The sequence below is a fragment of the Hesperophylax consimilis genome, chromosome 15 (genome assembly GCF_061612785.1).
Source record: "Hesperophylax consimilis isolate HC1 chromosome 15, BYU_Hcon_1.0, whole genome shotgun sequence".
In the NCBI taxonomy this organism is placed as follows: Eukaryota; Metazoa; Arthropoda; class Insecta; order Trichoptera; family Limnephilidae; genus Hesperophylax; species Hesperophylax consimilis.
Genome location: NC_142850.1, coordinates 33971711 through 33986065, shown reverse-complemented (window position 1 = coordinate 33986065; position 14355 = coordinate 33971711). Strand labels below are relative to the sequence as shown.

Below are 14355 nucleotides of genomic sequence, written 5' to 3'. Positions count from 1 at the left end.
CTACTAACTGAAGCTACGCCCCTGGCGTTGTCCGAACTTTACGCAGAGTTTTTCAAAATCTCAAATAGACATTGACCTTACAGTGTTTTGAAAGCAATTTTCCAGTGGGAAAAAAAGTGATTTGAAGTCGTGATGAAACTAGTGATAAAACTAGGTTAAAGGAGTTACGTGCTTCAGATTTATAAGTTAGTTTTTCATCGTTTTAATGACTTTATATGTCACTTTTTTGTTGTTTTTGTTTTCAAGTTGTCTTGAAATATTTTTATGTGAAACCGAACAAGAGTCCCAATCATCTGAAGTCATTGAGACTATGTCATCCCCAATTGGGACATGTTGTGTGGCTGAAGGTAGTGGGGAAAGGAAGGAGAAGGGGAGGGGAAGGAGATGGGGAGGGGAAGGAGATGGGGAGGGGAAGAATATGGGGAGGGGAATGAGATGGGGAAGAGAAGGAGATGGGGAGGGGAAGGAGATGGGGATGGGAAAGAGATGGGGATGGGAAGGAGATGGGGATGGGAAGGAGATGGGGAGGGGAAGGAGATGGGGAGGGGAATGAGATGGGGAAGAGAAGGAGATGGGGAGGGGAAGGAGATGGGGATGGGAAAGAGATGGGGATGGGAAGGAGATGGGGATTGGAATTAGTTGGGGAGGGGAAGGAGATGGGTTGGGTACGGAGATGGGGAGGATAAAGGTGGGGAAGTACCTGGCTATTCAGATCTGGCCACATAAAGCCATTTCATGTGACGTTTTAATTGTAAATGGTGGTCTTACACCATGGCGATACTGAGAGTATCTTCCACTCTGCAATGTGCCGCAAATTTACTTTATGTTATTTTAAATGAATAATTTGTCAAATAACGAATATTAATCAAATAAAATTAACTTGTACACGCCGGAATTCGAACCCGCGACCTCCAGCTTACTAGTCGAGAGTCTTATCCCTCGACCACGGAAGCCGTCAAAGTCGAGTTATCATGGAACCGCTCGTCCCGTGTTGACATATTAAATTATAATATTCACAACTATTTTGCTTATTTCCATTTTTTCCTATGGGATTTTTTTATTTGATTTAAGGATTTTGCTTATTTTTTTACGTAGAATTAATGATAAATATTATTTGCATAATCTTTAAATTATATTTATGATATATTCAAAATTTTTAGATCCACAAAAAGTTCAGTGATATTGTCCGGAATATCTACAGAACACACTTGGAAGAGGTGGACTTTTCCGATAAATCCACACTGGCCATCATCAACAATTACGCTGATAAGGAAACCAATGGACGTTTCAAATCAATTGTCTCACCATGTAAGTTTTCATTCACGAATAACCTTAAAATTTAATGTTGATGAACTAGTGTAATTTGAATAGTACTAAACTACTATTATGTAATAATATTGACTACACAAAAGAATATATGCATATGATATTATAGAAACAAACAGTACATTGGTAACAGTGATGAAACAATTTACAGATATTAAATATTTCACGTTGGGTACCCATGATATTATGTTCCCTTGGGTGACCGCGTATGTCTTCAAAACGACCATTCAACACACCTATGTACAAAAGTGATATAAAGTCATGAAAAAATGATGAAATAAAAACTAGGTTACTAGGTAACTACGCCCTTGAGGTGATTTTTCACAAAAACGGCGCTCTACAAATTATCCAATTATTATTATTATTATTATTAGGTTAAATAGGTTACATAGGAAACCTAGTTTTTTAGTTTCATCACTCTTAATGACTGTATATAACTTTTATATAACAGTGTTGAAATTTCATTTTGATGAAACATCATGGAACTGTTTATTAAATATATGAAAAATGGGTGTACATATATCAAATAAAACAGTGTTTATTAATAGAAAGCAAAACTAAAATAAAATACCTAGGCATTACAGTAGACCAATGCCTAAAATGATCCACACACATAAACATACCAGACAGAGTTAGGAGACTAACATACATCTTTAAATGTCTAAGACATATTTGAGATTTACTCGGAATGACATACTTAGCTATCTGCCAATCAATAATACAGTATGGCATTATAGGATGGGTGGAACTCACACAACCGCTTTAGATAGCATAAAAAATAAATTAAAAACAATTCTTTTTAAATCAAACACATATTCATTATAACTTTTGTTTGAAGACTTCTACCATGCAACATTACAAATTTACAAAGATAATATCCTAAATAAAATTGCACCATTGAAAAACAAACAATTGCTCGTCAATAATCCCCACTCCGAAATGTAAGAAAAAAACAATGGGGCAATTCAACTATAAATATCTAGGAGTAATTTTTTTTAATTCATTACCAGAAAGTATCGGAAATATAAATAACAACAAAGGTTTCAAAATTCAGGTTAAAAACACACTGAAAATATAAACTGAATACTTTGGCATATACATAACAAAATAACGAACTGTATGACACATTCCCCATACACACAAGCCATATTATAGTAATATTATGGTGGTACATCTTATGTTTAAAACTAGGCGAAACAATTACTATGTCTTCTGTAAATTACATAACATTATTTTTTTTAATGTACATTTCAAAAGAAAACAAAGATTTATGTTGTCATTTTAGGCATTACATTTTCATACAACTTGACAGACTCCCAGAAGAGTTTATTAGTTTGGAATAGTAGTTTGGATCCCTGAGGGACTCCATAGTTAAGTTAATAATTTTCAAATAAATCAATAATAAATGGCAAATATATATATTTTTTTAACCCTTTCAGCCGATTTGACCGGATCCCAGATGATCATCACCAACGGCATTTTCTTCAAGGGTCAGTGGACCAAACCCTTCAACCCCGCCGATACCAAACGCGCCCCGTTTTATGACGAAAATAAAAAACAAATAGGAGAAGTCAACATGATGTTCCAACGAACTCCCCTGGCCTATGCGAACTTAGACAGCTTCAAGGCACATGCTCTGGAACTGCCCTATGGAAAGGTATGCAAATTTATGACATATCATCGGCTATCTTAAAGTCGAATGATCACACATAGTGTGTACTAGTCCTAGAGAGAGGTCGAGTGTGATATCTTGGTTCTAGTATCTTCTTCGGTTTCACACAAGACGTGTCAGGAGAAAGAGGGTGTTCGTCGATAATTTACGTACGATCTACGAGTTCCCCCTTTCGAGATCACGTTTTCAGAGTTGCACATCTTTAAGCTAAATGGACTACCATGTGATTTAAGAATGGAAACATAGAAAATATTTGAAAGGCTTATTTAAATGACTGGTTCCTAACACAAAAAATCAACAAGAAAATGTTTTATTTTTGAACTAAAAAACGCATTTGAAAGTTTTGACAAAAATATTTGGAAATTGCAATGAAAACAAGAAAAAGTCAAACGTACACCAGTTTATTATTAATAGCGCCCAATTTGTACCAAGTCAATGACAATTGGTCACCATGAAACAGGCAGACTGACCCATTGCAACGCGTGGCGGGGTAAAGCTAGTAAATAAAAAAAAAACAACATTTCTTTCCAGGAGAACAGAGTGAGTATGATCGTGGTGTTACCTCGCGAAGGAGAGACCCTTAACACTGTGATCCAGAGGTTCTCGCACGTGCCTGTGAGAGAAATTTTCGTGGCGCTGCAACAGTCAAAGGCCGAGTTCAGTGATGATGCTGTGGATGTCTACTTCCCCAGAATGAACGTCGTGTCAGACGTCACGTTGAATAAGATATTATTGGAAGTAAGTAAAATAACACGCAATTTTGAATGGATCTATATTCTCCATATCAATAAACAAAAAAATATTATCTGACGGTCCCATCTTAGACGCTTTTCCTTTCACCGTCCGTTCTATCTCGTCTTCCAATTCTCTACTAATCCCTAGTCACGCCTCCACCCCCACTTCAAAACTTCACCCATTGTTTTGTAATGTCAAGATAATATATTTTTTCCTGAGGAAGGAACTGTTGTTCCGAAACCAGTCGGCTTATATGAAAAAGCGGTGGTTCAAAAAAAGTAACATTGTTTAGGTATAATCTGATTACACACCTGCCCTGATCATGGACACTGCAATGCGGTCCGAAACGTTGGCTAAAGAAGGAGGTAGCGCAACACGGCATAATACCCCAAAAACATATCACTATAACACTGTTTAAATTATTTAAAATATTATGTACTTACTATGTTCAAGTACTCGAATTATTAAATATATATTGATTGAACGATGTATGGTGACGCGCTGATTCTATTTATTACTGTCTTCCTTTACGGTGCAATATAAAACAGTTATTTAATTGCTCAATAATGCGGAAGGAAGAAATGGGAAAACACAGACTTATCCTGGTTCGGAATTTTTCTCTTCAATCCTCTTCTTTTTCTTCTGTTTCTTAAGATTTCTGTTTTGAAAGTGACTGGGTTACCCTGTAAAGTTTTTTTAAGGAACTTGGGACTGATGTAGAATGTTGGGTAGGAATTTCAAGGATTCCCTTATCACCTGAAGAGAATGTTAGTATTTTGTTAGAGGTTAGATACGGACATAAAATAAATTGTTTTTGTTGCTTGCAGATGGGAGTCAATGAGCTGTTCGAACCAAAGTATGCTGACCTGAGTCAGATGTCCGACACCAAGGGTCTGCACGTGTCGAGAGCTATACACAAAATTCAGATCGAAGTCACGGAGGAGGGAACTAGCGCAGCAGTTTTAAGTAAGACTTCTTCAAATTTATTTTGTATACGATAGTCCCTTACTTTATTCAGGAGTAATTTGGACCGACTAAAAAAAAGTTTTTAATGTCCTTGAAAAAACATTATTGTTAAAATGCATTCGTTCACATCGCAGTGGTACTTGTCAATATATTTAAAAAATCATCTTTTTTTTAATTTTGATTTTGTCTTCTTAAGTGAATGAATAAATTATTAAATGAAATGGAATCGTGGAAGTGGAAATTACAAAAGCAATTTAAAAAGTTCACAGCAGTTAAGAGCCAGTCCCTTGAAAAGAAGGTTCGATCCTCAGTTAAACCAACAACAACAACAAAAATATATTTGGAACTACAAGGGGGCCCCAGAAGGTACCAGCAGTTCAACATTTGCTGAACTGCTGATCGTTAGACCCGCCCCTGGTGTTGATGATTTATAACAATATATGATTTCCTTGGTAAACATGTAAACATAGTTTAGAATATAATTCTGGAGAAAAGCAACAATACTTTAAGTTCTTTGACTTTAATTAAAATGGAGATTCCCAGATATCTACAGAATTTTCTGAGATAAGCTGAGCGTAAGGGAGTTAAATAATAATATTTCTTTATTTAAGATATTTGCAAGAATAATTACATGTAAATGTTTTAATTACATGTGTCCATAGTGTACATTTGTTTGTAAATTAGGTAGTAAATAGAATTAACAACAGAAAATAATAATATAAAAACAATAGGTAGTTTGTAACAAATAGAAAATTTGAGGTTTCTCATAATCTGCCTCACTAGGCTAGAGGTTACCCTGCGTTGAGGCAGTTTAAAAGTTTATTTAAATACATATGAATATACCTACACTTTTATTATAATATAATCGCTCAATATTTTTGTTAGAAGAATAATTTCGACTTTGGGTGAGGGCACCGGTAAAGGCCCTATTATTATTTTGATACAAATAATAATGATCTTTTTGAAATTTGTTTGAGAATCACATTTTTTTATGTTCTCCGGAAGAGTATTGGACCATCTTGTTGCAGTTTACCTAAAATTTCTTTGACCATGACCATTGACATGTATTACAGGAATTTGAAGTAAATCTTTGTTATTGTTTCGAGTACAGCGAGTATTCAAACTTTTTGTGTAGTATTTATGAATGTTTGTATATAGGTGCGTGACGATTGTTTTTGTTTTTATCTGCCAAACGTCAAACACATTCATAATATTAAAGATTTTAACTCTGTAATTAGAGGTAGCGTAAGGTTTATTTTAATTAAGATTTTCTGTGCTTTTATGATTGAGTGTTGTGCAGATGAAGTGCCACCTTCCAATGCTACGATTCCATACTCAATGATAGATTGGCATTAATACAGTTTGAAGTTGGTAATTAGGTCGGGATGCATTTTGAACGTGCAAAAAACCAGACATGCATTAAACCTCGCGAAGGAGGAAAGGAAAAATAAGTAAAAAATATATTATTTTTGTTTCAGGTACCAATAATAGGATCGGAAGCAGGGGAGCCAAGTTTACAGCCAATAAACCCTTCCTGTATTTCATCATTGAGAGGACCACTAATGCAGTCGTTCTTGGGGGAACTTACGTCAACCCTTCACTCTACTGATGATATCTAATTATATTCATAGGAATAAGCACTTTAACTTTATCTCACAAAAAGTTTAAGACCAGTGAGCTACTGATTTATGCCGTATTTTAAGATAATTTATAGTTGTTTTTAAGAACGAAAATGTTTGAATTTTAATTTTAGTCAGTGGTGTAAAGAATGACACGCTTACGTAATTTCATTACCTGTGTCTGCAGGCAGCCAAAGCCGGATTGAAATCCGAAGATTTTTACTTGCATTTTTTTAAATATATTCTATAAATACATTCATATTAGTAACTTATTTGACTTCTTCCTTTTCCATTCAGAGTCACGACATTCTTACTCTAATCGGGGATAGTCATTCTGGCTCTGGACAGTTGGGAGCAGTTGAGACTCTTACGCGATATTAACACATATATAACTGACATAAAAAGCGACGGCCCCGAATGTAAGGATAATAAATTCAATGTGTAATGAGTTGATGGATATGTTTGTAGCGTATTTGGCTTCCAAGGCAACTGTTCCTTCGGAAGATTGTTATGAAATGATTGTTCTGATTTTTTGTGATAATTTTTAAAATATCGTATGTTGTATGTTTTAGCGACTATAATAATATAATGATTTATGAGAAACTATTTTTAATGTATAAATAATTTTACTAAGAATTTAAATTTAATAACAATTATATAATTTTGTGATCACTCGTATTATGTGCATTGAAATACATATTTTTAACCGCAATAATTATTTTTATTTTATTTCAACCTTTATTTCTTGAATCGGAGAACTATTAACGAAAAAATATGTTCAGAAATTAAAAAAAGATTTTCTCTGGAACTTTGAGCCTATGCTCAAAGCTTAAAGGTCAAAAGCTCAATTGCTTTCAATTTTTTGCATGTTAGCTTTGATAGCTTTGAACTTTAAGTGCGCATATTTGGCACGTGTCCAAGTTATTGTTAATTTTTTTTTCTTTTGGTTGAAATGGTTTAGAACGGAAAATACCAAGAGCACATAATAAGTGAAGGGATAAACGATTTCTACATTATTTAAAAAAGAGAGTCGGTCTAACTCAAACACAACACAACATTATGGTGAAAATCTACCAGGAGCACAACGCATGAAGGGGTAACACTTTTTTAGTGTCCGTCCGGAAATGTCATTTATGAAATCCTAACAACTATGCTGGAGCGCTGCAGAAGCTATATGAATACAATGCATTGCGATGAAAAACGGCCTGAAAATCATACGTTCACCGTCCTCATATATTATGTTTTCCTAGTATTTTTGGCTTCCAAATAATAATTATCAAATTGTTTTGGTTTGTAAAGAATAGAATGGTCTACATGAAGTTGTAAAAAAGTGTCTCATCATTTCCGTGCTATTGGGTATATTAACCATTTGAAGTGAAAAATAAAACATTACAATTAATTCCTGAAATTTTATATCTCAACGATTATTATTATGTGCTCCTGGTATTATCCATACTGAATTATTTTCTACCAGAGAACTGTGCAGATAGAAGAGAAACATCACGTCTTGTTTTCACGTCCAAGAGATGAAGCTGTTTATAAAAAAACACGTTTGTCCAACAGATGGCGCTGTTTTTCAAAAACATTAAGATGTCTTGAAAATAATGTTTAAGATTTCGTTCATCTACTCAGTTATCATGGTTATTCTGATTTGTAAAACGTTTCTGCAGAAGTTTATTAATTTTTTTAAAGATCTACCTTACATAAATAATCTTGAACACCAAAATAATAAATTGTAGTTCTTAATTTCTCCGCCAACATGGTCGCATTGTCCGGAATCACGTGGCTCTAAGGAAATTTGTATTTAATCGTAAAATAATTCTTAAAGCTTTCTGAAAATACCAACAGATGGCATGCATGCTAATTTTAGGGTTATGGAATTAAAACAATTGGGAATGTTAGATTGATAATTTGGTGGTTTTATTTATTTCTATAATGTTTTTGACTCTCCTCCTCCAAGAGTGATCCAAGCTGTCGATTCAGTATCAATACAAAGAGTAGGCAAAATTATAACATCATTACATATAATAAAAACACTCCTGGACATACTAACTTGCAGATTCCTTCCCACCACTCATGCCTTTTCCTTCCCAGAACTTCCACGCCTCTCTTCGCTAAAAAGATCCCCCACACAGCATCCCCAAATATGAAATAGGCCCTGAGCGGAATTATTTTTCTCAGGGCTTCCTGTGTCAAGCTAATTTAAAAAAGAATATAAAACAGTTTTATTTATTACCCAATTCTCGAATAATTCTGTGTAGGCTTCTTCTAGAATATAAGACACATAATATTGGCGAAGAAGTGGTGGGGTTGTACTTAAAGTGGTACTTAAAAATCTTTATTGTTTTCATGTCGAGCGGCCACATTGTACTGGATAAAATGTATACCAAATTAATAAAAATCCACCAGATTTATTAAATTACGTATTATCGAGGTCAGGCCATCTTGACTGACAATGTAGAGTGTAGAGGTCTCTATGTATAAAATCACGATCCTAAAAGTCCCTGTACAGCATTAGTGCGATTATTTTTTTATGAATGACATCGAAGCCAAATCTAGGGTGAGGAGAAATTGACTGGCAGCCATCTTGCATGGCGAATTTTTGAAATTATTTGTAAGCGATGTGGTTAAAAATTCACCATTTTAATTAAATTTTTATATAAGTAACGCAATAACGGCTCAAGTCAGGGAATATGTCGAGATAATATTAAATATTTTGCAGCGAAGACGAGAAGTAGCTGACTCAATACTTATACATAGAATTTTAAACAATGACATTGACTGTACTGAACTTCTTAACTTTAACATACCTTTGAGACGTACACGACATACAGTGCTATTCTATTATAAAACAAATGCAGCATCTAATTCAACAATCAACCGAACTCTTCATACTCTAAATAATATTTGTCTTAACACTAACACTCACATTTTTTCAGTTTCAATGCCCATATTCAAACGTGGCATCATGTCAATAAGTTAAACTATTCAATGCGCATACATACAGACACATACACACACACACACACAAACACTCACCCTTACATTACACACGTCACACACACACACCTATAAACTACACAAGTCTCCTGGTAATTAAGGAATAAACATACCATTTAGCAGACATTACAAGGAAACATATCATAGGTACACAACATGAAGTATGAGTAGTCACCGAACCTCGGTAGTGTGCAGTCGTGTTTACTTCCAGTGCTCTGTGTTTGACGGCTGACTGACGGCGGCGCGGCGTACAGATAAGATTTATTTATTGTTACATTTTCGTATTCATTATTTTTGTTTCTATTATTAGTTTGCGACGCAGTTGCGTGTATTATTTCTACCATTTATTATTTCTTAAATAGTATTTATTGTTTCATTTTTTTTTAATTTGTTGAAATGGAGGAGGATGAAAATCGACCTCCTGACCCTGAGTCCATTTCTAAGATTGCAGACGTCTACGATTCTGATGATTCCCAAGCTTCTGTAACCATTCCTTCCCGAAAACGACGACCTCCGCTTTGTCTTAATGTACCTCCTAAAATTAAATCTCTTTCACAAACAAACGAATCCCCAATCTCTCATGGAAGTTATAATGATACCATTCCTACAGAAGCAAAAGCCATTGAGCTTATGTATTCTATTTCATCTTCAGCTCCATTTATTGTTAATGTCCAAAGGACTGAACAGGGGAAAATAATTCATCCCCTGGATTTCGGTAAATTTATTTTTAGCTCAAAACTCAATAACCTCGGTATTATAAATGGATCAATAAAACCGGAAGGTCGATACAAACTATCCATAGAATTTAAATCCGCCACATTAGCTAATGATTTTGTTAAAAAAATAGGTTCTCTTTCAAATAATAAATTTAAATCTTTCATACCTACTTTCAATTTAACCAGAATGGGCAGAGTAAGAGGTATCCCAACCGATCTATCAGAAACAGAAATAGTAGACGCTCTTAATGACTCTCAATTAACTCCAAAAGTTTTAAAAGCACGTCGTTTGAATTTCAAGGATACTTCCACCGGCACCACTATATGGAAACCTTCCCAATCCGTTGTTATCACTTTTGAAGGTCAAACATTACCATCCCGTGTATTTATTTATTATAACGCTCTTCCCGTTGAAATATACAGATTCCCGACGATCCAATGTTTCAACTGTTGCCGTTTTGGCCATTCAAAACCTATTTGTCGTTCCCCTCCTCGTTGTTTCCATTGCGGAGAGGATCATCTCTTTGAACAGTGTCAAAATACAACGAATAACCCTATTTGTATTAATTGTAAGGGCAACCATACTGCTGTTAGTGTGGCCTGTCCAGAGTTATCTAGACAGAGAAATATCAAACAGTCAATGGCTGCAGACAACATTTCCTACTTTCAGGCTTCTAAATTATTCTCTCCTACGAAAAAATCTTTTGCAGAGATAACGTCTAACGCTTCTATCTTTCATTTTTCTTCCCCTAAATCCCCTCTATCATCTTCCCACAAAGAAACAATTTTCAAACCGATAAAATCTAATCCAAAATTTATTCCTTCTTTCGATAAAAAACTACATAATGATCTTTTACTTAACCCGAATGGGAATAATAAATCCCAGGCTCCCAATGGGACTGCCTTAAAAAACTGTTCCACTTCCGATATCTTACCTAAAGTCATGATTGAAAATTCTTCTTTTATTCAAACTTTAATTACCCTATTAATTACGATCCTTTCAAATAACAATAAAGTACCGTCCAACGCTGCCGATTATATGAAATCTTTACTCTCTAGCCTTCCCGATGTATCCGCAACTGAGCAAAATACTTCAATGGAATAGTAGAAGTCTATTCGCCAACAAAATTGATCTTGTACAGTTACTTGATGAACATAATATTTCAGTTGCTGCCATCTCCGAAACGTGGTTAAAACCCTCATACCAATTTAAAATTCCTGGATATCATTGTCTAAGACATGATAGACTGGATGGCAAAGGTGGCACTGCTTTTATTATACATAATTCTATCCCTTTTAAACAAATTATTTTCAACACTCTCCCCAATAATTTTCAGATAGTAGCAGCTGTTGTATCTGATATTACATTACTATCAATATATATCCCTCCCTCTACAATTTTTGTTGAAAACGAATGGTCAACACTTATATCCCAGATTCGTCCCCCGTATATGATACTTGGGGACTTCAATGCTCATTCTCCTTCTTGGGGCAGTGAGTTAACAAACCGTTCTGGCCATAATCTATTAGAATTTATGGATACCTATAATTTATGTATTCTAAATGATGGATCTTCAACTCGTTTCACTGCCCCTCAACATCGGAAAAGTGCAGTCGATTTATCTCTTTGCTCATCTTCGGTGATTCCCATATGTTCTTGGAACATTCTTAAAGATCCACTTTCCAGTGACCATTTTCCTATAATAATTACCTTCCACCATCTATCTTCCACGCATTCCTTTTCGATAAACAATAGTTTTAAATTTAAAACGAAAGACGCGAATTGGAGAAATTTTTCTTCAGAATTAGACTCCATTGTTCAAGCATCTAAGTCTTCCCTTGTCAACACTAGTTTACAATGTGAATTATTTCCTAACATGATAATAAAAGCTGCAGAAAAAACACTTAAAAAACGTAATGTAAACATTAAGATAAAACATTCCACCCCATGGTGGGATGAAGAATGCACTAGTGTCGTCAAATCCAGAAGAGAAGCAATTTCCATTTTCCGTAAATGTATGTCTTTCGAAAATTACCTTTCTGTGAAACGCGCCCAAGCAGAAGCGAAACGCGTTTTGAAAAACAAAAAGCGGTCTGGATGGCGAAAATTCTGTGAACGCTTGTCTCCTGAATCTCCCCAGTCATCCGTATGGTCCAACTTAAAAAAATTCGGTTTGTCATATACTCCCCAGCGTTCCAAACATATTCCAGAAGAAATTATTATAGGTTTTGCTGATAAGATAGCTCCTCCGTCAGTTGCCAGATGTGAGGAAATGCCTTCCTTTATTTCTTATCCATCTCACTCTAGCTGGCTGGACTCTCCTTTCTCAGTAAGTGAATTAAATCGAGTAATCAATTCCCTTCCAGACTCTTCTCCTGGCCCTGATGGAATCTTATATAGTTTCATTAAAGCATTCTCAGACATGTCGGTTGAATATTTTTTATACCTAATTAATTACATGTTCGAAACGGGATTTATTCCTGAAGTCTGGAAAGTTCAAAAAATTCTTCCGATTTTAAAACCTGGCAAAAATCCATCTGAAATCTCATCCTATCGTCCTATTGCTCTTTCGTCGTGTTTAATGAAAGTAGCAGAACACTTGATAAAGAACAGATTGGAATGGTTTGTTGAAAATAACAGAATTATCTCTCCTAATCAATATGGCTTCCGGAAAAAGAAATCAACCATGGATAATTTAAGTGTATTAACAACAGACATCCGTATATCTCAGTCCCTTAATTCTTGCACTCTGGCCACATTTCTTGATCTTTCGTCAGCTTACGACGATGTATTAATTAACATTTTGAAAGAAAAATTAATTAAAATAAAAATTCCCTTAAAACTAGTTCAATTTATTATTAATTTACTAACAGACAGATCCATTATTATCCACTTTTCCTCAAAAACTATAAATCGCAAACTATGGAAGGGGTTACCTCAGGGGTCCGTAATCAGTCCATTATTATTTAATATATATATAAGTGATTTAGACAATGTAATTCCTTCATTTATCAAGCGACTTTATTTTGCTGATGATTTCCTTATATATTTATCACACAAAAATCTATCGCGCGCTGCGAAGGAATTGAATTTGGCTTTACATAATATTAAAGTTTGGTTGTTGACAAATGGGATGAATTTAGCTACGTCTAAAACCAAAGTAGTGGCTTTTACGCGCAAAAGAAAAATACCCCCCTTTTCTGTCTGCTTTGATAATGTCCCTCTTCAAATCGTTAAGCAAATTAAATTTCTTGGACTACTTTTGGATCATAAACTTTCCTGGCTCCCGCATATTCAGAACATTTCGGCTAAGTGTGAAAAGGGGCTAAATATTATGCGAGCTGTTTCCAGAGTGTGGTGAGGATCTCATCCTACTACTCTTAAATTGATGTATGGTGCTCTAGTGCGAAGCCATTTGGATTATGGAACATTTCTTTTCGATCCTCTTCCTAAATATTTGGACAAAAAACTTGAAAGAATTCAGTCGAAAGCGCTCAGAATAATTATTGGAGCGATGAAATCTTCTCCAATTAATTCTCTCCAGGTAGAATGTGTTGATCCCCCCTTAATTCTGAGGAGACAATTCCTGGCTGATAAATATATTTTTAAATCTTTTTCTGTATCGCGTCACCCTTTAGAACAAAGCCTTGATTATTTGTTCAATAACTTAAATAACGAAAAAAGATCGACAGATAAAAATCGACTTCCTCTCCTTCTAAAAAGTTTTCTTTCATTCAAATCTCTGTCCTCTTCCCTCCAAAATCTACAAAAAGATCCTATCCTTCCTATTTTCACTATCCCATTTGATTCTATCAATTATATCCCCAATGTTATAACTTCAGACTTCCGAACTGATATTTTAACCTCATCTAATCAAAATGTTGAGGAAAAATTTAAAAACATTACATCTTCTAAGTTTCCAGAATTTTCACTCATTTATACAGATGGTTCTAAGTCTGATAACAAAGATTGTGGAGCTGCGGTACACATTCCCGAATTCGATTTAGATTTGTCTTATAAATTGCCTAAAGAAATTTCTATATTTACTGCAGAATGCTTCGCAATTGAACAAGCTTTGAGCCAAATCCAGTTTTTCAATATTCGACGAGCCTTACTGTGCACTGACTCACTAAGCGCAGTGTTGAAAATTTCCTCAAATATCCATAAACCAGAAGACTATATTATTTATAATATCAGAAACACCCTTAAATCTTTAAATGAATTAAATTTCGAGACAATATTGGTTTGGGTCCCTGGCCATTTGGGAATTGAGGGTAACGAGAAAGCCGATTCTCTAGCTAAACTTGGAACAATTTCTGG

At 34.8% G+C, this 14355-nt stretch overlaps 1 protein-coding gene across 3 annotated transcripts in view; it reads left to right on the top strand.

Moving 5' to 3' along the window:
• LOC149417657 (serine protease inhibitor 77Ba-like) overlaps positions 1-7042 on the top strand; it is a 54799-nt gene extending 47757 nt beyond the window's left edge. For all 3 annotated transcript variants that reach the window (XM_089640119.1, XM_089640118.1, XM_089640117.1), the window contains exons 4-8: positions 1161-1308; positions 2766-2983; positions 3530-3736; positions 4561-4699; positions 6178-7042. In XM_089640119.1, the coding sequence (XP_089496245.1) occupies positions 1161-1308; positions 2766-2983; positions 3530-3736; positions 4561-4699; positions 6178-6308 (843 nt within the window). In that variant the 3' untranslated portion in view covers positions 6309-7042. The remainder of the gene's footprint in view (positions 1-1160; positions 1309-2765; positions 2984-3529; positions 3737-4560; positions 4700-6177) is intronic.
• The last annotated feature ends 7313 nt before the right edge of the window (positions 7043-14355 follow it).